General features: G+C 39.9%; 2 protein-coding genes across 4 annotated transcripts in view; one reads left to right on the top strand and one right to left on the bottom strand.

Annotated features, from left to right (window-relative positions):
- iqsec3b (IQ motif and Sec7 domain ArfGEF 3b) overlaps window positions 1-15,168 on the bottom strand; it is a 37,141-nt gene extending 21,973 nt beyond the window's left edge. For both annotated transcript variants that reach the window (XM_030136047.1, XM_030136048.1), the window contains exons 1-4: window positions 14,537-15,168; window positions 7,509-7,583; window positions 2,499-2,613; window positions 1,056-1,457 (exon numbers count right to left, since the gene is read on the bottom strand). In XM_030136047.1, the coding sequence (XP_029991907.1) occupies window positions 1,056-1,457; window positions 2,499-2,613; window positions 7,509-7,583; window positions 14,537-15,051 (1,107 nt within the window). In that variant the 5' untranslated portion in view covers window positions 15,052-15,168. The remainder of the gene's footprint in view (window positions 1-1,055; window positions 1,458-2,498; window positions 2,614-7,508; window positions 7,584-14,536) is intronic.
- A 964-nt stretch (window positions 15,169-16,132) lies between these two features.
- Window positions 16,133-23,816, top strand: wash1 (WAS protein family homolog 1). Of its 2 annotated transcripts, none has more exons than XM_030136051.1 (11): window positions 16,133-16,607; window positions 17,140-17,280; window positions 19,001-19,112; window positions 19,565-19,711; window positions 20,650-20,786; window positions 20,892-21,027; window positions 21,156-21,351; window positions 22,128-22,292; window positions 22,481-22,639; window positions 23,139-23,210; window positions 23,305-23,816. In XM_030136051.1, exons 1-11 carry the CDS (start codon window positions 16,600-16,602, stop codon window positions 23,445-23,447), a joined length of 1,416 nt encoding a protein of 471 aa, XP_029991911.1. In that variant the 5' UTR covers window positions 16,133-16,599; the 3' UTR covers window positions 23,448-23,816. The 2 variants fall into 2 exon arrangements, with proteins under 2 accessions (XP_029991911.1, XP_029991912.1); XM_030136052.1 differs by lacking the exon at window positions 16,133-16,607 and adding an exon at window positions 16,865-16,868.
- Window positions 23,817-23,857: the final 41 nt, after the last annotated feature.

The raw sequence follows: 23,857 nt of genomic DNA, 5'->3' as shown, positions 1-23,857 counted from the left end.
ATAATGACCCACAAGCTCCACCTACAACAACACAAGGATGTAAACTATTGGAAAAAAATGGGACTTTTTTATCCAATCTGTGGACAGTAAACAGTATGTAAATGTCTGAATGTACCTGTGACCATTTCTATGTTTGTTTTGTTCCTTATACTAAAAAGATTTAAAAAAAAAAAAAAAAAAAAAAAAAGATACAAAAAAAAAGAGCGGAAATTTAAAGAAAAATACAAAATACAAAGGTCGGAATACTATGGTTGGAACATCAACTGCCTACACCACCTGTAATAATAATAATGGACTGGATTTCTATAGCACTTTTCAAGGCACCTAAAGTGCTTCCCATTATTGCTCCATTATTCATTCACTCTCACATTCATACTCTGGTGGTGCTAACCTACATGAGTACCTGTACAATCACCTGCTGGGATTTGAATTGTAGAAGTGAATCAGTATTGCAGAGGTCAGGGGGAAGTAGGAGGATCCAGTGAGACAACTTATTGATTAATAATTAAACCTTACATACTTTATTAAGATGAATGGGAAAACAACTGACAAAAGTGCTGGTTAGCTGATGTTTTCAATGTATATGATAAAGTATTATTACACTTATACTGGTTTATGTAGGTTTATTCAATAGGTTTCTAAATCTTCCGCAAGAAAAACCTGTAAAGTGAATGTATTGTAATGCGTAGACTGTGTTTTGAAGTAGATCTAGTAGCTTTGAGACAAAGATTCCTTTTGAGCAAAACCCATTCTCTCATTAATTCTCAGAATTTTACATTCTGACCCAAGACTGTATCTTGGAAACTACAGCCAATCAGCATTCTTAACTTAATCTTTCTACATTAGTTCTGGAGGCATTTTAGTTGTACATCAGAGTTGCAAATGTGTTTGCTTTTAATTTTTCAGTTCGTAATAGTAGTTTATTGCCAATTTCAATAAACTTAATTCTTGTCCTTACTGATAAATCCCATATTTCCTTCTTCTGTTGCTATAAATGTGTTGGTATTTATTGTAAAGTAGGGTCAACCCTCAGTATAGAATGCATAGAAACTCACTTGTTCTGAGAAGCAGTCCTCTAGCTGTGTGAGTGTGGGTCCTGGGGTTTGAGGCGGAGGAGGAGCTGGGGCAGTAGAAGGAGCAGCAGATGGAGCCGAGGCAGGAGACGGAGGCAGAGAGGTGGAGCGACATGGAGGTGGAGGGGGAGTTTTTGACCGGAGCGGTATCTGCCCTCCTCCGGGATGCAGACTGTAACTGTGTCTCTGAGTTGAGTTCCGGTTTCGGCCTGACGGGCTGGGATGACGCAAAGAAATCCGACGTGGCAGCTTGCTCTCTGACAGAGAGTTTCGGATCTTCTGGAAGTTTTTGCTGAGCTGGTACTGACGGAAAGCTGTCTGGATGCGACGGGCTGCACGCCTCGCTATGAGATGACCTCCATACTTCTGTTCCAACTCTTCTATCTGGGGAGAGGAAGCAAGTGAGGGGGAGTAAATATCAAACATGTTTACAAGGCTTTGAGACTCACTGAAGAAATTGCAAGAGTGTTATTGCAAAGCACAGAGCAACCAGTGAAAAATATTTATTCATCCACTTACAGGCAAACACCACGTTACCATTTTTTTGTCCATGTCTACAAAAGATCACAAGCATGTGAGCATAGCCTGAGTCACTCACACTCACATCTTTCTAAGAAGTATATTTCCAACTTATCCGTCCACTCTTTCAACACTAGTCAGGGATTGTGGCACTAGATCCAAAGTAAACATCATCTATCATCATTCAACAGCTAATACTGGCTGATGGGCCAAGGGAAGGAGGATGGATGGGGTGTGACAAAGGTGCACTCTAGAAAAAAATTATAGAAAAGTAAATACACAAGCCTATTTCTGTCTGTTTGCTGGCAGAGTGTCTCAGCACCAAAACCTCAGCATCCCTCTGAATTTTGCCCTCCGATATTTTCAGCGAGTGGGAAATGAAGGAGGGGGGAGTGGGTGGCAAGGAAGAAGCGACAGAAAGAGAGAAAAAGGAGGACAGCCACACAAGTGCCTGGGTGTATGAGAGTGTGTCTCCTCACACAAGCACGCCTTCAAAAGCATACACACACACAACACAAAGACACACACACACACACCCGTACTGCAGCCCATGCACTACAGCCGCAATAGCAGTAGCAACAGCAGACCCTTCAGCAGTTTGCTATGAGAAATAAAGACATCTCCAGCCGCCAGAAGCAGTTATTAGCTGTTACCATGACAACCTAGCATCTTTCACGTTCCTGTTGCTGTGGCAGTGGAATCGCTGGTGTTTGTTTTCATGTCAACAGAGACAGAAATAGATCTGAATGGGATTTTTTTTTTTTTCTCACAAGACTCAGTGTCAAATGATCTTCAATCCTGCCTTCCGGTTCCTACTGCACACCTGCCCACCTTCTAGTAGCAAAGTTACCATTCACTTCGACAAACCATGTGCTTACGGGCCCACGCACACGTTAAGATACATACCTGTTTGTTTTTATTTTCCAGGCTTATCTCATACTCGCTCGGTCCCTCCCTCTTGGTCCCCTCAACTTCTTGTCCACAAGAAGACGTTCCATCCTCCAGGCTCAGCATCTGTCCACTGCCATGGAAATAAGGGCAACAAGCAATGAGTCCTCCCTCTTGACCTTCAAAACTGTCTCATTATCTCAGTAGCGAGCAGCAGGGGAAGAGGATGGTGTATGTGGTCAGCTTTTTGGCAGGTTGTAGAAGTGAAACTCTGCATATGTGACCAGAATGAAACTTGATCATTTGTGCTTCATTCCAAATCATTATTTATTATCCCATGCATATTTAAAACTCAGTAGATCAGTGTATATTAAAGCTGTAATCCTCAGTATATCTACTATTGATCAAAATGTTCAAAAAAGTGTTTTGTTTTGGGGGGCTTTTTTCCCACAAATTTTCGAGATGCAAACCGTTGTGTTGAGTTTTAGTTCTGGCCAAACAATTGTTCAAAACTCAGTGAAATTTAAATTTAAATCCTAATTAAACAAAAGCCAGAAAATAAGCCAACCCTTACATTTTCATTAGCAGAAAACAACAAATCATTAGCGTCACTCTTTTACACTGAAATGAACAGGTTGACATTTAGCCAATCATTTCATTGACTTGCTCTTTGATTGATACTCTGTTTACTTACTGTATAATCTAACACCCTCTGAGCTGTTTTGTTTAATTATTTTGTGTGTGTTTGTTGAAGCAGCCTTGGAGAAAAATAGTTCAAGTTTAGATATGCCCATGTCTCTTGAATGTCAAGAGGACTAGGAGCACTTATAAACATTTTTTTTTATCCTATCTGTATTCAGTGAGGAGGATATATCAGTGATGTCATGAAAGCATTCAGAAACACTGCAAGCAAAGCAAGATAACAAAATCATCACACACTCAAAGTCAAACGTGACTTGCAGAAATGAAAGAGAAAAACTTATCTGAATCCACTGATATTCCAACAGCAATCATTAGAGCCTCTGCTACAACATAGCAGAAGCTGGAAGCAATGACAAATGTAAAACCATTTAAATCTAGCTTGAAGCTGACTCAGAGCTCTCACTATTTATTCCAACACAGTTTATTAAGGATCAGAGTGCTCACTGCCACTGTTAAAGTGGCCCATCCTCCTCACATAATCCGAGGTCCTGTCCGCAGATGGAGCACTGTTCTGTGACAAGACAGCATTACAGATATTCTCTGAAAACGATGTAAGCCTTACCAAAGCAATTTACAACCGCGACAACACAGTTTACAGTCAACTATGACAACACATATAAAGAAAGATGACATAACAAAATAAAATTCTTTAAATTTTAGTTCTGTGGGTGATGACATAGGTCTTAGAACTGGGTGCGTCTATGAAACTGGGTTCATTTGATAACTGGCACTTTTCCAGCTTTTTAGACCCATTAATAAAAGAGAAATTTAGATATATTTCCACCCAGAATGTACCTAATGATGACCTCAGATAAATGCAAAAAAATTATATTCTTGCTCTGAACCATCCCAAAATTAATGATTTTTTGATAAAATATTGGGGCCAAAAATAGAACCAAAACTGGGACATGAAAATCTACCTAGGTGTCAGTGCATTTGATCTGGAAAACATGGCTTGAAATGGTCTTATATAGCGCTATAAATTGACACTGTGTTAAATTTGAGGATCCTAGTGTTTTCTCTAATCCAGACATGTGAGTTTTTCATGAATTAGCAGTCTTATTCCAGGTTTCACGTGTAACCCATCATGTCCACTGGCGTTACATGCAGAACCTGCCCATTTAAACACATATAAATCATGAGTGATTTTGCAACATTGGTCATTTTTGTCAAACACTCTGCCTTGCATAACTGGTTTGATTCCCAAAACGTACTTGTGAGAGAATAAAAAAATAATCGAAAAAATAGTAGCGCATCATTTTCGTGCCCTTTTCACCGTGTTACAGGCAGATTTTTGTATAAAAATAATATCAAAAATAATATAAAAATGTGTTTTATCTGAAAAATAGTTTCTCCTTTATCTCAGCAAATGTTTATTTTTTTAAAATAAACCCAAAGTGCTTCCAAATTTGCTTCATAACATTAGTCTACATCTTATTTGAATTTTTTGCCCCCATGTCCTGTTTTTAGGGACCAGTTTCATAGAAGCACCCAACTGTTTACTTCTATAAATTTGGAAAAAATATCTAGTGTATCTGGACTATCTCATCCCATTGAATCTGTATTGTATGGAAAGAGTAACACTGACATTCAGCACATTTTATATGGCCAAGCCAGACTGATGTCAGCAAAGAGGTATAATCAAACCCTAAGAGGTTTTATAATGGCGTGCAATTATGATTGCGCTTGTAGATGATGCTTTGTGCTTCTGCAATCTTTCTTCCACCAAGATAATGCTTACTCTAATAATTCTTACACGGAGGAGACCAGTACTAAACAAGACTAGGGGAGAATAAAAAGCCAGCTCATGCTTAAATAATGAGTGCATCACTAAAGTTCCTCTTTGTTTTCCTTGATTGCTGTGAAAGCAACTATTCCGCATCCCCAGCCAAAAGTCAGAGATAGGGCCAGTGAAGTCAGTCCTATCTTTAAATGAGATAAACTGCTTGAGTCTGTATTTGAAAGAAAGTCAAAGAAATAGAGGTAAAAAAAAAAAAAATGGATGGGATTGGAACAAGGGGAAAGTCTGTGATAGAAATAGAGAGAGGAAACAGGAAGATATGGAGAGAGTGTGTTGGTGTGTGCATGCTGGAGGCTGCCTCTATCAGAAACTCTATTAAAACACTGCCATGCCCGAGTGCTGCATCAGAATACATTAGAGTACATTAGAATACATTAGAGGATTTAAAAGCAGTTGTGCTATTAATGCATCTGGACAGCAAAAGCCTCCATAATGATATGGGTGCTATACTCTGTCTGCCAAACACCCACACACGTGCTGACGTGGGTGACGTCACAGTGGACAAGGAATGAACATCTGTCAAATTACATTGCTCAAGAGACCTACTGTAAAGCCAGGGGAAAACACACAAACACATGCATACAGAGATACAGAGTGGAGGAGAGAAAAGGCACAACAGGTTGGACCAGAAGTAGCTCTCATGGCACCCCGAGGGACTTTCATATCCTCCGATGGATTCGATGGATGAGAGTCTGCAAATGTAGTTGTGTAGGTTTGCAATAACCACTGACACGGCAACAGCACATGATGATAATAATGATGTACAATGCTGCACATCACTCTGCATTTCATCATCTCAGCTGGCTGTCCACTACTGCTGTTCCATTATTGGATCCATTCGGGACTACGTGGGTGCGGAAGTTAAGTCATCAGAGTCGAGAAAATAGAGAGATTCTACACAGACAGACAGACAGACAGACAGACAGACAGACAGATGGTGATATGAATAAGAACAGGACGAGAGGACTTGATAGGGAGAGATGAGAAAGAAATAATAGTTGAGAGATGATTAAAAAAAATGAGGTCTTCCAGGAGACAGTTAATTAATGAGCAGAGATGTATAAAGAAATAAACAGCACGAGGGAGACAGATTTTACAGCAGATGTACAGGCAGGAAAAGTACAGATGACAGAAAAAAAAAGACTAGATTCAGAATGACAGGATTAAAAGATGGGAGGAATACTGGGGGAGGGGAGGCAAATACTGTAGTAATCATTGAGAAACATGAAAAATAAGCTTTTCAAAGTTGAAACCAGAGTTCCATTCACTCCGACATTCCCAAGTGAAACGTCATGCATTCACACGCCTCCACACATAAACACGCATTGAAAGAAATTCATACAACAAACAGAAACCCTGCCCACACAGAAACACATGGCCAAAGAGTCTACAGTAAGGTCTATATTTCGAAAGTCAACACTTCTGTTCATCGGTTACTATGGTAGTGGCAGCTGATGCGTCATTGCCGAGCTGCTATGGGCACTCTTCAAGAGGCAATATCAGTTTATACACCCCCCTCTCTCCCCCCACTCCTTTGTTTTGCACATTACCCTTGAGGCTAGGATAGCTATAGGCTTCTAACAGAGCATTTAACTCTCACATGTATCCCAAGCACTGTATCCTCTACATGTGCAAGCTTCACGTGAACATAAGCACAGTAATTCGCACTCACATACAGAACTACGCACAGACAAATAAGCGTAATGAAAAGCCTGGTCATACACATGAATCATTCAGATGACACACATGCACAGATGATGTGCATATACAGAAACTTTCCAGTGCTTGACAGAGCTCACTGTAAGACCAGTGTTAGAGCCGTTTTTGTCACAGTCAAAATGATGTTCATGGTGTGTATCATATTCTGTATTGTAGTAACTTGCTAAGGATAATGCGCAGTGTCTCATGCTTGATAAAAAGGATCAAGAAATGTGATTTGAGCCTAAGACTTGCTGAAAATATCCTTGTTTTGAGAGAAGCTCAAAGGGAATATTGTTAATTTAAGCTTGAATGGATGAATGGACCTGCTGATCTTTAATAAATCATCAAAAACATTTTTTGTCCTCCCACTGAAATTATGGAATAATAGTCACATTTTGTACTCTGAAGGAAAATTAAGGTTTGGCTTTATTTGGAGTTTTACACCTTACATGAATTTTATTATTATACAATATTATTATGAATGTGGTCAGTGCCGTCTTCTGATCAGTTGTGAAGCTTAACAAGCTACTCAGAAAGAATTACAGGCTGAAGAACACTCTCATTTTTGACCTTGTTATATTTTTCTATGCTTCCTTCAAAGAATCTTTTTGTTAACCTTGAGTTTTTGTGACAGAAGTTGTGAAGAACATGGATATAGAGAGGCGTTATTGAAGCACGTACCAGCTTTGATTCTATAGTGCAAGTGGGCATTGAAGAAATAGATGGAGCTACATCAAGAGGCAGGATAGGAGTAAAAAACATTAACTGCAGAGAGAAAGAGGACAGGAAAAGGGGTTTGGGATTGGTGGTTGAATGAATCTTACCCTGATGAGCCAGTAGTGTCAGCCTCTGGATGCTCAGGGGCGGGGCAACAAAACTGATGCAGCACTGTCTCACTCCTGCAGGACAAGTGAGAGAGAAGAAGTAAGCAAGGGGAGAGCAAAGACAAAAGTGCAGATGGAAGGGGAAGGGCAGTAGAACTGGCTGTGGATAGCTGTTTGCCTTGTTTCCATATTCCTTCTTATGTTCATTCTTAGTTCAGCATCCCAAAACAGCCTGAGGATGCGCTCATTAGATTCCTCTGGATTATTTCCTCTGGTTCTGTTTACAATTTGGCAGTGATCTCAGTGTAAATACCCTTCGTCAAGTCAAGGCTGAGAACGCTTAGAAAGTCAGTGTATTTATGTGTGTGTGTGTGTGTGTGTGTGTGTGTGTATGTATGTGTGTGTGACGGATGCCCTCCAACACATCAAATCAGTGGTGATTTAGCAGAATTCCCAAACCCAATCTGGACAGATGGTTGTTCCAGCTCTGTTTCCTGCTTTTTCTCTTCTTAAGTTCACTTCTCTCATTTCACACTCATATATTTTACATTTTACATACATATTTTAGATATTTTTCTGGTGCTTTTATCTGGAGCAATTTGGAGCGAAAAAGACTAAAAAATAACCATATCACATAAGCCCCTTCACACGTAACAAGTCGGGACATCTTCCCCCATCAGAGACGTAGAAATTAGCATGATCATGACCTGAAAAAAAAGGCTTAGGGGTACATTTTTTAAGATATGTGGGAGGAGGAAAAGGTCCTATTAGGTCATTCCACAATAAGCTGCAAGCATTCACTTGACAGTAAATTTCTTGGCTACGCTACAGTAAGTCCTCTGACCTGGGCTTAGCATATTGCTCCTGACACAGACCCACAGTGACAGGCAGTCAGAGTCTATTCAAGACTCAGACTGACAGCACAAGCTATAAAAAGCTACCTTTTCACAGCAACTTCCACAGACTTAAAGGGACATAGTTTTTTCTAACATCTCAGTTCAACACTCCTCACACTGCTTCTATGAATAATACTCCTCCGACTGTTGTAACACCTCACACATACCTCAGCGATGACAACTCTTAGATATACAAACAGCTAAACAGATATTTAATTCTTTGCTTTCATTTTAGCACCTTGTATGTGCAATGTTCTCGATCCTGGTGTTGAAATGTGAAGAGCTCTGCAGATGCCCACACACACCCACAAAGAGCAAAGACTATTTTGCGTTATTTGTAATAATTTACAATTTTCTTCAGAAACAATATTTTTGTAATAGACCTGTTTTCAGATAAGCATAACTGTTATGAACTTATATCCCTAAGTCCAGGGGGCTTCCAAAATCCAAAAGTGTCAGTTTTCACTATTCATTACAGTAATTTTTTTGTTGCACTGCTCAGCTGTGTGTCAAACAAAAGGAGCAGAATATCCAGTGACAGTGAAGTAAACTTAAGCACACCATCTGTAATCACTCAAGCTAATGAACACCAATTTGTCATGGTGATGGCAGTTTAGCGGGCAATTAATTGTTAAAAATAATGGCAATTAATTATTTAACTGTGTTTTGTTTTGTTTTTTTGCCACTTACAGCTTGATTCTAAAAGTAGTTTATTTATGCAGTAGAAATGATGGAGAAGCACATCAATTCTTTAACAACTGACACTGGGACAAATAAATGAAACAAAAAAACTTCCATTTACTTACTTCAGGATTTGTAATAAAATTTTGCATATGGCACTATGTGACTTTTCAAAGAACTGTCAATACTGAGAAATGCAAAGAAATGACAGGTGGAAACAGAAGTTAGATTCATTAGGAGGACTTCATCAGACCCAAACAGCCACCAGTGACATAAACCATCTACTGATCTAAACTGTTTAATCCCTGTTGATTCACTAATTCTATCAATACATGTAAATAATTGGTGCAAAATACAGTTATTCATCTTTTCATGGTCATCACATATGACCCATTTGGATATTCAGAGGCTCCATAGTTACCGTGGAAACACCACCACCTTCTACAACACTGATTCAGCAATAAAACCCATGGAGTTGGATCAGTGACAGGGGATAGACACACTGGGTTTTACATTCAGTTAGCAATATTTTTGCTGAAAAAGTAACTTCTTCTTCATTTTTCTCTATTTAAATATAATTAATTTTGAATTTACTCTGAGTTTTCATGAATATCTACATGATCTGTGAATTAAATATAGGAAAATACATGATTTACACCAAAAAATGCAAAATACAGAGGATAATATTCAAAAAAAAAAAAAAAAAAAAAAAAAAAAAGAAGATGATAAATCAGTTAAGAAAGATAGAAAAATAGAAAAACTCATTTGGGAACTGCCGCAAAAGTAGCACCACTGGGTGTTTATGGGTTAAAAGGGAATCTCAAACTGAAAAAGACTATCTCAAAGCAGTGATGAAAACTATATTTGTGTGAGTTTCATCCACAGATGAGTGATTATCGCAACCATTTCAAATAATTACAGTTAACTGTGAGCATCCTAACAGTCACAGAGCCTGATATGTGTTTATAAAATACACTTAAAGTATTGCGTGTTTAAAACTAGAACATTTTGCCAGAAGTCTTAAATGTGTCCGTTGCCGATTTGCCCTCATACCACAGCACCCCTTTCATAGATTCATAGCTTCATTCAGTTTAACAGTTCATTTAACAGTCATCCTGGGTGTATTGGTTTCTATGCACACCATAGCCATAATAAACTCACATAGCACAATAAACTAATGAGAAATGAAATAGTGGGAAGAGTTTCTGTCCCTTGTAGCACTTCTACAGCTGTCTTATGTTTCTCCCTCCAGGTTGCCTGCAGCTTAATAAACTCTTAACAGAATTTCTCAATTACATTTTCATATTTTTCCTCAAAGTCCTTAAACTGTAATTTCTATAACAATATACAAAGCTTCAAAACCCATTAAAATACTTAAACATCAGTCCATCACTATTTACACTTGCATTTCTTCTCTTTCTCCTTCTTTAGACTGAACCCATAAATGTGTTGCTGTACTAGTGATTCATAATAGCTTGTGTTTGTATCTTGTCACATGATTTCAGGAGAGGTGTCCAAAGTATTCGCATTCAGTACTCAGGTAGAAATACAGATACTAGGGATTAGAACACTTCTGTAGAAGTTGAAGCATCAGCTAAAGCTTTTTACTCAAGAAAAAGTGTAAAAGTACTGGTTTCATAACTACTTAAAGTATAAAAGTAAATGTAAGGTGAAAAAATGCCATTTGGACAAATGCTTTGTAATGGTGCAAAAAGTCAGGTGGGATGGATCGCATACAAACCAATAGGGTGTCAGAACAGTGTATGTTTATACTTATCATCCAACCACAATCAAATTAATTTGTCTGGATAGTTTTTTTTTTTTTTTTTAACGATGACAAGCCGGAATGAAATAGGAGTAACGAGGCTATTTTTAAAATGTAAGGAGTAAAAAGTACAGATCATTGCATGAAAATGTAAGGAGTACAAGTAAAAAGTTGGCTGAAAAACAATTACTCCAGTAAACTATAGATAACCAAAATTTATATTTAAGTGAGGTAGCAAAGTATTTGTACTTTGTTACATGACACCTCTGAATTTCAGGGGTCACTTGACTGAAACGTGAAAGCAGTGGACTATCAGAGCTAAAAACTGGAAGGTAAGATGCACAGAATAAGAAGCCTAAATGTCCCTGTGAACATCCTCATACTTGCAGTAGGTTCATCCACAAGACACACATAAAGGCCATTGGCCTCCAACAACGCTTACAAAAAGAACAGGTGAATATTTTAACAGTACATGGCTCCTGCTGTCGGGCCATGTTGTCTCTTTCTCTCTCTCTCTCTCTCTCTCTCTCTCTGCCTCTGTCCTCTTCTCCCATCGCTCTACTCTTTCCTGTTTTGTAGAAGTACTTTAAAGCACAATGCTTTTCATCATCCTGTTCCCAGAAAGGAGTGTTCGGAAAACCGCTGTAGGCCAAGGGCTGACGTGCAACAAGATCAGCTGCATTTGGGCTCAAAACGTTACTTGTGCATTTCGTCCACTTTTCACTGCGCCACGCGCTTCCACAGTCCATCACCTATCATTGCATCAGCAAAGCAGAGAAACTGAAAAGAAAGCTATACCAAAAGTGCTGTTTTCTATGCCTCCATTTCTCATTTTTGGTGTTTCAATGTACCTGTCTCACTCTCTCTGTTTCCTTCGCTCCGTATACTGACCCCCTCCTCCTCTCTTCTCTTATTCTGTTGTCACCACTTTCTTTTATTTTTCCATCTCTCACAGCCGTCTTTTCTTTTACTGGTCCATTCCAGTGTCAGCCTCGAGCTCCTTCCTCTAGACACCTCCAAGGGCTCCATCAAAGACAACTGAGTGTGCATCTCTCTCTCTCTCTCTCTCTCTCTCTCTCTCTCTCTCTCTCTCTCTCTCTGCCTTTCTCTCTCCTGAGAATGCCTGATTACTGTTCGCTCCATGGGCTAAGTGGGGCAGATAGGAGGCTCAGCTGGAGAGAGAGAGAGACAGGGAATGAGTGGAGGAGAGGATCTTTTCTCTTCCCCCATAGGCGCATCCACGTGCAGTGGCACCATCAACAACATGCAAAGCACACAAACGCATACAGCCAACCCTACACAGAACAAAAGCCCACATGTCATTTATCTGTAGGGCAAAAAAAAAAACTGGGCTCTGTGTTGTGTCAGATGAACATACAAATACATGCATGCAGTAATCTAAGATGTCTGAATGAAAGCAAGCAAACATGCACTTATAGTGACACAGAACACAAAAAATGCTCACACACATTGGGGTTGTAACACAAAAATATGCTGACAAAACCGACATGAATAGCAGAGGGCAGTGTCCAGTCAGCTGCAGACAGCATGCAGCAGACAATGACAATGAAGTCCTCTCCTCCCTCCCACCTGCTTGGCCTGCAAAGAGCAGAGCCAGAAATGAGGTGTTAAACTCTTATTCAGAAAGACTTGCAATCAATAAGCAAGTGGGGAGGTAATGCTGCATTCAAGAGCACCCTTCAGGAGAAACAGAAAGGACGTTTAAACCACTCGCCCTTTCTGCAGCCTGTTCAACGGAGGGATGCCCCCAAGCTTTATAATAACAATGGACCTGTTTTAATTTGTTATTCACCAAACTTTCACACCAAAACTAATTTAAATGAAAATTCAGAGGTACAACACTGATTCCTGTCAAAGTGCGACAAATTATTGCCACAGGCAAAACTCATAGAGGGCACAACTCATGCAAGACGATGTGAGGAGAGCAGCAGATATGGTCACTGCTAGAGCAAAGGCATTACAAGACCAAATATGGAAAACTGGATTTAGTTACAGAAACAATCTGAATAGGTGGTAAAGAGAATGCAGATTCATTCCTAAAATCAATACAAATACTCAAAGGGATTGGTTTAGTAAAGTCTGCATTATTTTCTCCAGAATTTAGAATGCTCCACTAATTTCCCCTAAGTCCCTGATTTAATACATCCAGAAATGTAGTGTATAGTAAGATATGTCAGCAGTGTAGTTAAACTGTCCACAGACAACACAAGAGGACAGAGCTGTCAGTGTGCGATGAAGTTTGCCAAGTTTGATGGAACAGCAAATATAAGTTGTTATTTCTGTCCTATCTTCTTCATTTATATCATTCTGTGGGAAAACAGAGAAAGTAAAAACTACAGTTTCTGGTGTGTGGTTGTCTTCCTTTTTAAAACACAAAATGTCATACTGCTTTTATGTTTATGTATCAAGGGTCTGAATCAAGTATACATTCAGAGTGACTCCTGGGTTCTGTCCTCTTAAGGTATCAGCATTAAAAAGTTACATTCTCTAAAACTGTTAATGCAATACTGACATAAAACAATGTTGAAGTAATTCAAACTATTTAACATATGATACTTTGAGTGATCCAATTGAATATGACACAAACTACATTTAGGGCGTGTCAACTCTCAACACTGGGCACCTAGAGAGTTGGAAATGTAAGGTGTGGCAGGCAAACCATTCACAATATTTTAATATCAATAACTCTTATGTATGCATCCCCTACTGCTCCTCTTGGTTGCTCTCAACTCCTTCTCTTTTTTGTATTGCTCCCCTCAGTGGGGGTGGAGTCCCAGAGAGACCAATCAGGACTCCTGCTGGGATACAACTTATGAACAGAACACACACACAGACAGGAAACAGGGAGAAAGATGGGGTTTCTCTCATTAGGTGAGATACTGATGTACTATGAGGCTCTGGTGCCAAGTAGGGGGTGGTGATGCACGTGTGTGTGCGTGAGAGAGAGTGTGTGCGACTGTGTGAAAGTGTGTCTTATCTAACACAGCAACATCAGAGGCCTAGAGGTCCCATGAGAGTTCGCAGATCCCGTGCAGTAATTAATAGAGAAACCAGTAGCACCATGGACAGCGACTCCAGTGTTTGGTATCACCCGCTGACAGTGACCGCGGCGCGAGAAGTCTGTTTCCATCCTCAGCTGCCAAACCTACACACACACACACGCACGCACGCACGCACGCACACACACACACACACACACATACACACACACACACACACACACACACACACACACACATATAGGCCTACAGCTGTTTGTTATGTAATGATTCGGTGATCGCGATCTTAAATAATCCCTCTCTTCCACTTCTGGCACAGTCCTTATTCGACAGACCACTGTTGAAAATTGGAAATTTGCAGGCGACTTCCTCGTTAATTAAACGCCTCTCAATCTGCAAGACACGGACCCGCGCGCGCGTGCACGTTTCCAATTATACAGCTTGCACGAATGCAGCACATATCGGATTGTCCAATGTTACAACCAAGGTAAGAAATAAACAGCTTTAGAAAGGGTGAGATAGCACGGATATTACTGTAGCCCTGTAACCTAACACATTGTCTACTGTAAGTCCCTTCTGGAATATTGTAGAACACACACACACACACACACACACACACACACAAACGTATACATTCAAGTGCAAACAAGCGTTATTTATACTTACTCAGATTTCCTTGCCAGGGCCAAAGACCGACAAAGGGTTGTCGGGGTCATCGGAACCAAGGAGCGGCAGCTGGGACAACTTCCGCCGTTTTCTGGGTCACTTTCAACCGGAGAAACCAAGGATGGGTCGGCCGGCACCAACTGCATGTCCCCGGGGTCCATCGGTTGGGGAGGCGACGGATGGACCCCTGGAGCCGCCTCGACGGCTTGTGGAGAGACATTATCTGGCCCCGTACTTGTCTTGAGCTGGTGCTCCTGGTTGTGGTGATGGTGAAGGCAGCTGGGGTCGGGGTGATGATGGTGGTGAAGGTGGTGGTGGTATGGATGCTGCTGTTGTACCCTAACGTCCCGCAGGTGCCTGTTCTCGCCAATGAGCTCGTCCACCCGCCGGTCCAGCTCCTCTATCCGGGCGCGCTGTGTCTGGATGAGACTTTGCTGGTTCTGTACGATGGTGGTAAGCTCCCGCAGGTACAGAATCGCCTGCACCGGGTTTTCCAACAGGCTGGAGCTCATCATACCCAAGACAAGAGGAGGGAGGAGAAGGAGAAGAAAAATAAAGCCGGACTTACAGATGGAGGGCAGAGGAGATGCAAAAATATCCTTAAGTGCGGATGAGAGGGTGTGATGTCCTCCTGTCTTCTCCTGGATTCTGCTCGGTTGTGGATGAGGCTGCACCGACCGAGCTAGCCTCTGCTTCTCCGGTCGTTTCCCTCCCTCCCGCTCTCTCTCTCTCTTACTGCGCTGAATGATGCTGATGAGAGGAGCCTGATCCAGATGTGACAGGAGGGAGGGGGAGGAGAGGCGCTGAAGCACTAATGCGTCATTACGCACAGGCAATAGGATGCTAAACGCCAGAGCAAGGACGCACCCTATAGGCTATAACACGGTGGTTCACCATTTAATCTAGTGTCCACTGTATGACTATATATGTCAAGGTGCTTACTGTATACAGCCCTTTAAGAGTGTTAAACAACCTGGCCTTTACACAGGCAGCCTAAGATAAAAACAAACAAACAAGCAAACAAACAAACAAACATTTAGGCTATGAGTCAAATGTTGTTTAAATTATTACTAAAGACATAAACTATTAGAAACTGTTGAATTTCCATGGGCCTATATGAAATAAAAACATTGATCAAGCTTCTAAATATAAAGGCTACATTATGTAGACTTACAAACCATAGCCTATAGATTGGAAACTATAGCTATAGCCTACAGGAACAGGAACAATTGCATACATTGACATGTCTAACCATGTATGTGGTAGGCTTCATCACATAGTACATTTTGAATATGTCAATATACAAGAGTTACGATGGTTGAGTCTTGCGTGTAGTCTAAATATAGGCTACATTTTCATGTAGGCTACCTGGATGATGTAGCCTAAGTGTCTGTATGGAAAATTTGTGTGTCTGTGGGATGTGGTTACGAGTCCAATTATAAATAAATAAACAAGTAAATATTTAATGAAACATTTTAGTCGTGCCTAAGCGTGAAACGTAACAAAAAATTACCCAAAAAATCGTACATTGTAAAAAAAAAAAAAAAAAAATGTTGGATGTCATTATCTATGTCTAAAATAAATTCCAAATGTAGAACTGAAGTTTGTAGCATAATGTTTGCATCTTTATATCTCTTTTGAAATCATCTACCTGTCATGAAATGGTTGGTTTATAAATCCACTCCACTTCATATCGAAGAAAACAATGTCACTTCACTTAGCCTTCTTGGCAGTTGATAGCCATTCATATTTGGATTTTATATTCCTGGAACCATTTATCATTACCTTGGCGTCATGCCCGCCGGCTCTTCTAAAGTGGTAAAGTGCGCGGACTGTCATCATTTTTTACCTAGCTAAAAATAAACGTGACGTTCAGAAGCTCTAATATTCGACGTTTTTGAAAAGCACGTGAAGGCAACGTTTTCCCAAGTCGACTTGGTCACGTGTCAGGTTAATACGGAAGTAGGGTAGTGTTTTGCAAGTAGCTGCTTCGCTAGCACGACAAGCTTAACTTATTTTGATCATCTATTATCTCCTGTATCGTTAACAATTAAACAATATAAATGGTCAGGTAAGACTATATATTTTCTTTACAAATATAGGCTTTGTAGCGTCAGTAACCGAGCATGGCCCCGGAAGCTATATACATATGTGACCTAAAGCGACGATTTTACAGAAACTGTTCAGCCAAACCGTTAGAATCCTGGTTTGTTGGTATTCAGCTGTTACGTACACATTTTCAATGGTCTTCTACGTTGTCAGATAGCTAAGCACAAATCCATATTGCATTGTGCATAGATCAAAGTTGGTGTTTGTGTTGCACCATCGTCAGGTCATGTGAGAGTCAGCTGAGGACGACACATATGTCAAATATCTAAAAGTACTTTTGTGGCGTTGAAGTATCACTCGTATCTAGTCCGAAATAAGATGAACATTAAAAACACATATTCACCTGCAAGTTTTCTCTCATCTTAGTGAAGACTGATAACATTTTTCTGCAACATGTAGTGATTCCAGTGTCAAGAATGAACGTTTATAAACATATAAAGTTGACTCTGCCGTGTACATCCTCGTTATAAATATCAGAATCTGTTGCTGTGTAGGATGACCCAGAAGCACTGCCTGGAGGGCCAGGTATACTCAGTGCCTCTCATCCAGCCCGATTTAAGAAGAGAGGAGGCTGTACATCAGATAGCAGATGCATTAGTGTACTTGGAATCTATATCTACAGACATCTTCCGAAGGTAAGATTGGAACTGATATGGGTATTTTAGCTGCTGAAGCAGTTAGGTGGACTAAGAGAGCACCTTTATTTTATCTACATATTCAGACATTTACTTCTTCTTAGATATATTTACTCATTGCATAAAATAGTACTATTAGGTTTAACAGATTATTATTATAAGTAGTAGTAGTAGTATTGTCTTTGAGCTTGTTATTATTAGTATTGCTACTAATTATAGTGGACTGGCATTGTTAAAATGATTTGGCATTATATCAGTTAGTTGCCTGATCAATTAAACGATAAAATAACCCACACCTAAACCTACTGTGAGCTGAAATTGGCTTGTCTGACATTTGGAGTTGCATTTGAAATCTAAAAGTTTAATGCTGCTTCATTTGGTTTAAGGAGGGCAGATGGTGCTGTCTGGCACAGGGAAATACACTATATTGCCAAAAGTATTCGCTCACCTGCCTTGACTCGCATATGAACCTAAGTGACATCCCATTCTTAATCCATAGGGTTTAATATGATGTCGGTCCACCCTTTGCAGCTATAACAGCTCCAATTCCTCTGGGAAGGCTTTCCACAAGGTTTAGGAATGTGTCTATGGGAATTTTTGACCATTCCTCTTGAAGCAGATTTGTGACATCCTACACTGATGTCGGACGAGAAGACCTGGCTCTCAATCTCCGCTCTAATTCATCCCAAAGGTGTTCTATCAGGTTGAGGTCAGGACTCTGTGCAGGCCAGTCAAGTTCATCCACACCAAGCTCTCTCATCCATGTCCTTATGGACCTTACTTGGTGCACTGGTGCACAGTCATGTTGGAACAGGAAGGGGCCATCCCCAAACTGTCCCCACAAAGTTGGGAACATGGAATTGCCCAAAATCTCTTGGTATGCAGAGGCAAGAGATTTTGGACAATTCCATGCTCCCAACTTTGTGGGGCCTGCACAGAGTCCTGACATCAACCCAACAGAACACCTTTGGGATGAATTAGAGCAGAGACTGAGAGCCAGGCCTTCTTGTCCAACATCAGTGTGTGATGTCACAAATCCGCTTCTGGAGGAATGGTCAAAAATTCCCATAAACACACTCCTAAACCTTGTGGAAAGCCTTCCAAGAAGGGTTGAAGTTGTTATAGCTGCAATGGGTAAACTAACATCATATTAAACCTTATGAATTAAGAATGGAATGTCGCTAAAGTTCATTTGCAGGTCAAGACAGGTGGGCAAATACTTTTGGCAATAAAGTGTATGAAACAAATAGAAGGAAAGTTCTCCTGAAACTTTATAGTGACCTTTATGAATACAGAGGTTTTATGTATGTAGAATTTAGAGAACAGAATTGTAGTACAATATGATCTCTAAGAAATGTAAGGAAGGTCCACCAGTATTTAATGGATTAGTTCTTGGAATTTGGCACCCTACATGGTGTATTTAACCTCATGAGATCCAGCATGTATTTTTGTCCTCTGTAGTGGACAGAAGTTTCACAACTTTACTTTAAACCACAAGGGACATTCCATAAATAAATAATGTGTCTGAGAAAAATGTTGCATCATGCTGTTTCCAATCAAGGCGATTAATTAATGTAAAAACACCAAAACTTTTACTTACTGGGTCTCAGGAGGTTAAGATATAAGTATCTATATAAGGTTGTTAAATGTGGTTTCATACGTATATTCCTGTGTGAGTGCTTTTTCAAGGACATATTGTGAACATGTGTATTACTTCCAGGGTGTCTGAGAGTGTAGAGCAGAACCGCCGGCAGTTGCAAAGCGTCACTGACCGGATCAGACTAGCTCAGGCCCGAGTGGACAAGATAAAAGGCAGTAAGAAGGCCACCAAGGTAACGCAGCACTTTCACCTTTAAAGTCAACCGTATATGTGAGGATGATACACAAGGTGATAACATGAAAATAAATTAACATTACCAGATTCTCCCTAGGTTTCTAGAGGGGTTTGCTACACTCAGGATTCCAGCATATTCATTAAGTTTTTGGACAATTTAGGCATGGGTTTGGGGTCCCTACCACAAGAAAATATAGGAATTTTTTTTTCAACGTGGATAAAATGTATCGTTTTACATAATTTTGGATTATTATCACCACATATGTGCACAAAAATGTTGAAGCTAAAGCAGATGATAAATATACAGCATAGTTTTTGCTTCTTACCAGGTGCCTGAGTGCTGCACCCATACCTTATATGTAATAATAGGGATTTATTACTGTTAAGATAATTAGTTATACCATGTATCCATGTTATATTTGTGTATGGTTTTTTTTTTTTTTTTTTTAGGTTTTCTCAAGTGCTAAGTATCCAGCCCCAGACCGACTTCAAGATTACTCCTCTATCTTCAGTGGGGCTACCGACCCCTCCTCACAATCCCATCCTCGTCACAGAATACAGAACAAGCTACGACCGTTTGATGAGAAGGCCTTGCAGGTGAGACAAATTTGTTAAATATTTAGATTTTTGACATGAAAACATTTAAATTAGTAAAGTATAAAAACTCTTGAATATTAAATTTGAAGTATTGATTCAGAAAATCCTCAGAAATATTTATATCTGCCCTGATACTGATCTGTCTAAATGAATAGAGGCATGACATGACTGATTTTCATGTAACTGTTTATTTTTCATTTATTCCATAGCATTATTATATGTACTCTGTAGGTATATTGTTATTGCAAAGCTGCTTACCTTTTATATTGGCATAGTTGATCCGTTATCTGTATCATACATGCTATTGGTGCAAAAAAATAATGCCTTTCATACTTCTACATATTGTGCTGCTGTAAAAGTTTAAAAACCAGTTACAAAATCTTGTGTTGTCAAGTTGCATTTGAACCCAGAGCATGCTCTTTCTGTTCAGCCAGGCAGTTGAAGTTGTCCTATACTGTACATTCATATACTATCATATTCAGTGAACATGTATGTGTCACTGAGCCTGAGAATAGAGTGGTAAATGTGTGATGGCATTTTTGTTCTAAAGTAGATACTGTGTGTGTTTGCTTCAGCACAAGCCCCTCCATTATTTAGAATGAGGTTTACCATCACCATCTAAGGAAACTTTATATAAGCCAGCATATTTTCTGCGTTGTGTGCTTAGCTGTGTGTTGTTTTATTGTGTACATCTATCTTTGTGGTTTTTAGAAAGGGAGAAAAATGAAAACAGTGCTGGCAATTTTCTCTGGTGCAGAAATGCATTATTCAATAACCCCCAGAAGCAATGTCCCCTACCATAAAAATCCGTCTTGGAGTGTTTGCGTGCAGCTGCGTGCAGGGGCACTTTGGTGGCATTTATGATTTACGTTATTCAACATTTAGCTGACATTTTACAGATCTCCCTCTCACTCCTTGTCTGTTTGTGTTTCTTTCAGGAGAAGTTAATGTATTTTCCAGTGTGTGTGAGTAATAAGAAGAAGTCTGAGGACGAGACGGAGGAGGGGCTGGGTAGTCTACCTCGCAACATCTCATCTGTCAGCTCCCTGTTGCTCTTTAATACCACAGAGAATCTGTGAGTCTGTTCAGACACACACAAATGCACACAAATGCTGACAACACACTTGAGACTGTATTCATCTTCCCTTTCTTCTTTTCTTTCTGCCTTTGTGTTTTGAAGATATAAGAAGTATGTGTTCCTTGATCCTCTGGCGGGAGCAGTGACAAAAACACACACGACGCTGGAGACAGAAAAAGAGGAGAAACCGTTTGATGCACCATTGTCCATAACTAAAAGAGAGCAACTGGAGAGACAGGTACCTCTTTTGCTGTTAAAATCATTGTCTTCATGTAGACATGATAAATATTTCAAGCATTTGGGAAAATGTTTTTGGATAGGATAAACTTGTTCATCTTCTTTTCTTGTCTAACATCTCCCCAACAGACAGCAGAGAGTTATTTCTATGTGCCAGACCTGGGCCAGGTGCCTGAGATCGATGTACCATCTTACTTGCCTGACCTGCCCGGTATTGCAGATGACCTCTCATACAGCGCAGACCTGGGACCAGGCTTTGCCCCATCAGGACCCACACACAACATCCCTGAGCTGCCATCTTTCTCTGTGGATGGCAACACATCTGGTATACGTGCAATGATTTCACACTTCATAAGCTATTTTCATGTTTTTGCTTGTCATATCAGGAATAGCACAGGTGATAATAATATTGTGAATTTTGGCTTCATTCTAATTAACTGGCTCAAAAAGACACGGAGGAGTGACAGTGAGACAATATGAATAATATTACCACCTTGAAACCAAAGTAATGATGTCTGTTATGGACATTTTCCTTTACATTTCAGCCTTTCATCCACACATAACCAGAAAACATACAGAGGTTTTTTTGTTTTTTAATGCCTTAGAAAGAGAAAACTCCAGTTTATATGCAAGTGCATGAACATGTAAAACAGGGTGTTTTGGAAACAATAACAGAACACCTAAAATCACACATGCCCATTGTTGCTTTGTGTGATGTGCATGTACTTCAAACCACCGTAGTGGTTCTATTTTTGTGTCTTCATATTTGGTTGGTTATATTTGGATAATTGTAATTTCCACTGACATGTCAAAGCCTCTCCAACCTCCTGTGCCTGATTTTAATTGGGGGTCGGCATTTGTGGTTTTGAGCACGCCAGAGATTTGTTTGAACATTTAGAATCATGTATGGAGATATTTTATCAAATGACTGTAATGTGGAAAGAAGTATTTTTCAAACAGATGGGGAAAACATCCACTGACTAAAATATAAGTATTAGAGTGGGTGAGACATAAATAGATTGCAGCCGTATTTATTGTAGTATTTACGTTTTTTTTCTAGTCATGTCTACTGCATGTTAAATTTCTTGTTCTTCATTTCAGGTTCTCAGCTCCAACCTAATGTTCCACCTCCTCCGCCACCTCCCCCTCCTCCTCCTGAGCCTTCTTCTACTCCTGTCATTCCTCCTGGAGCTCCCCCTCCTCCACCTCCTCCACCCCCTCCCCCAGCTGAAATCCCAGCAGAAGTCTCTCGAGCGCCAAGTTCAGGTTTGTCAAATGCACGAATTTTTGTACAGGTTCCACACTGAAGGATATGATTAGGCTTGAAATTGTATAAAAAAGTGATGAAAGCCTACTCCTTCCCTATGCACACACACGGAAACACAATCCTCTTAAATTAGACTGACCTAAAAAGCATGAATGCATGGAAAACCGACTGTCTCCACTGTCTGCAGGACCGGTGTCTGGTGCTCCCAGCGAGGTGGTTCAGCCATCTGACGGCCGAGCTAGTCTCCTTGAGTCTATTCGTAATGCGGGAGGCATCGGCAAAGCCAAGTTACGCAACGTTAAAGAACGAAAGATGGAAAAGAAGAAACAGAAGGAGCAAGAGCAAGGTGTCAAGAATGTTTGAGTGGGGACGTGGCGCTGCTCATGTTTTATTTATTGGCACACGATAGAGCTTTAACAATGAGAAAGTCATGCAAAACGTGATCAGCACCTAGTTAGTATTCATGCATGGGTTTGTGTAATCTGTCACACTGCACGGCAAGGTGAGAGTATTTATGTATACATCTCACACCATGATCACACTGCCATATCTCTGTGAATTACATCTTGAATATAAATGCCGCATTGAAATTTGGTTAAATTGCAAATATTGAACATGATATTGTATTATTTTTTTCTATTTGGCTGGTGGAGTCATGGCCTACCATTACATTTTAATTGACAACTACTTGCACAAACCAAATAGAAAAAAAAGAAGTCTGTTTGTAATTATAGGCTCCACTTTGAAGTACAGCACTGGGCATGACTGAGTGTCCAATAGTTTGTCACTAATTAAAAATATAGTGATTACAGGATCTTTAAATATAGATGTGTTTTGTTTTTCAGCAGTGGGAGCAGCAATGAGCGGTGGAGACTTTATGTCTGATCTCTTCAATAAGCTTGCCATGCGCAGGAAAGGTGAGAGATTCCTCTTGTGTTGAGTCAGATTAAGAATGACATTTGTTTTGTTAATTTGCATGCAGTAAATAATGCATCCTGTCCTTTTGTTTAGGCATATCTGGAAAGGGTCCAGCAGGTGGAGAGTCGAGTGATGCTCCTGGTGGTACTGGTGGTGCATTTGCTAGGATGTCAGATGTTATCCCACCCCTTCCTGCCCCTCAGTCAACAACAGACGAGGATGACTGGGAAGCATAACCCAGTAGACTGTCAGACAATGAACACCTGAAGCACTGAAAACCTTTTTCTAGTCCAGTACAAAAAACCTAAAAAATATTCTAATGAAGTCTTGCAGAATTGAAGTGGAAAATAATTGTCTTCATAGTACCCATGGCAATGTTTTCTAACCACGTTATAAAAAGAAAAACAGAAGTGATATAACAAATGTATTGATATTCATATTTGTTGTGAAATATATTTTCATAAATATAGAGAGAATATATCAAACTCACCCAGTGTCATTCTCCAAGACAATGAACTATTACACTAACATATTTCTACTCAGTAAAAGTAATTACATAATACTTTAAATGGAATGGCTTAAATAAATGTCTTCAATGGTAAATGCATCAAAGTGATGTCTTTGTCTCTGTGTAGTAAGAGTCACT

This window comes from Sphaeramia orbicularis, chromosome 6 (assembly GCF_902148855.1).
Source record: "Sphaeramia orbicularis chromosome 6, fSphaOr1.1, whole genome shotgun sequence".
NCBI lineage: Eukaryota > Metazoa > Chordata > Actinopteri > Kurtiformes > Apogonidae > Sphaeramia > Sphaeramia orbicularis.
Note: the sequence above shows the minus strand (reverse complement) of the source record. Positions and strands in the feature narration are given on the sequence as shown.

What these genes read in the sequence shown, in the direction of transcription:
- wash1 (XM_030136051.1), top strand. An exon ending in TTTAATACCACAGAGAATCT is followed by an intron (nt 20,787 to 20,891) that starts GTGAGTCTGTTC and finishes TGTGTTTTGAAG; the next exon opens with ATATAAGAAGTATGTGTTCC. An exon ending in ACAGAAGGAGCAAGAGCAAG is followed by an intron (nt 22,640 to 23,138) that starts GTGTCAAGAATG and finishes TTTGTTTTTCAG; the next exon opens with CAGTGGGAGCAGCAATGAGC.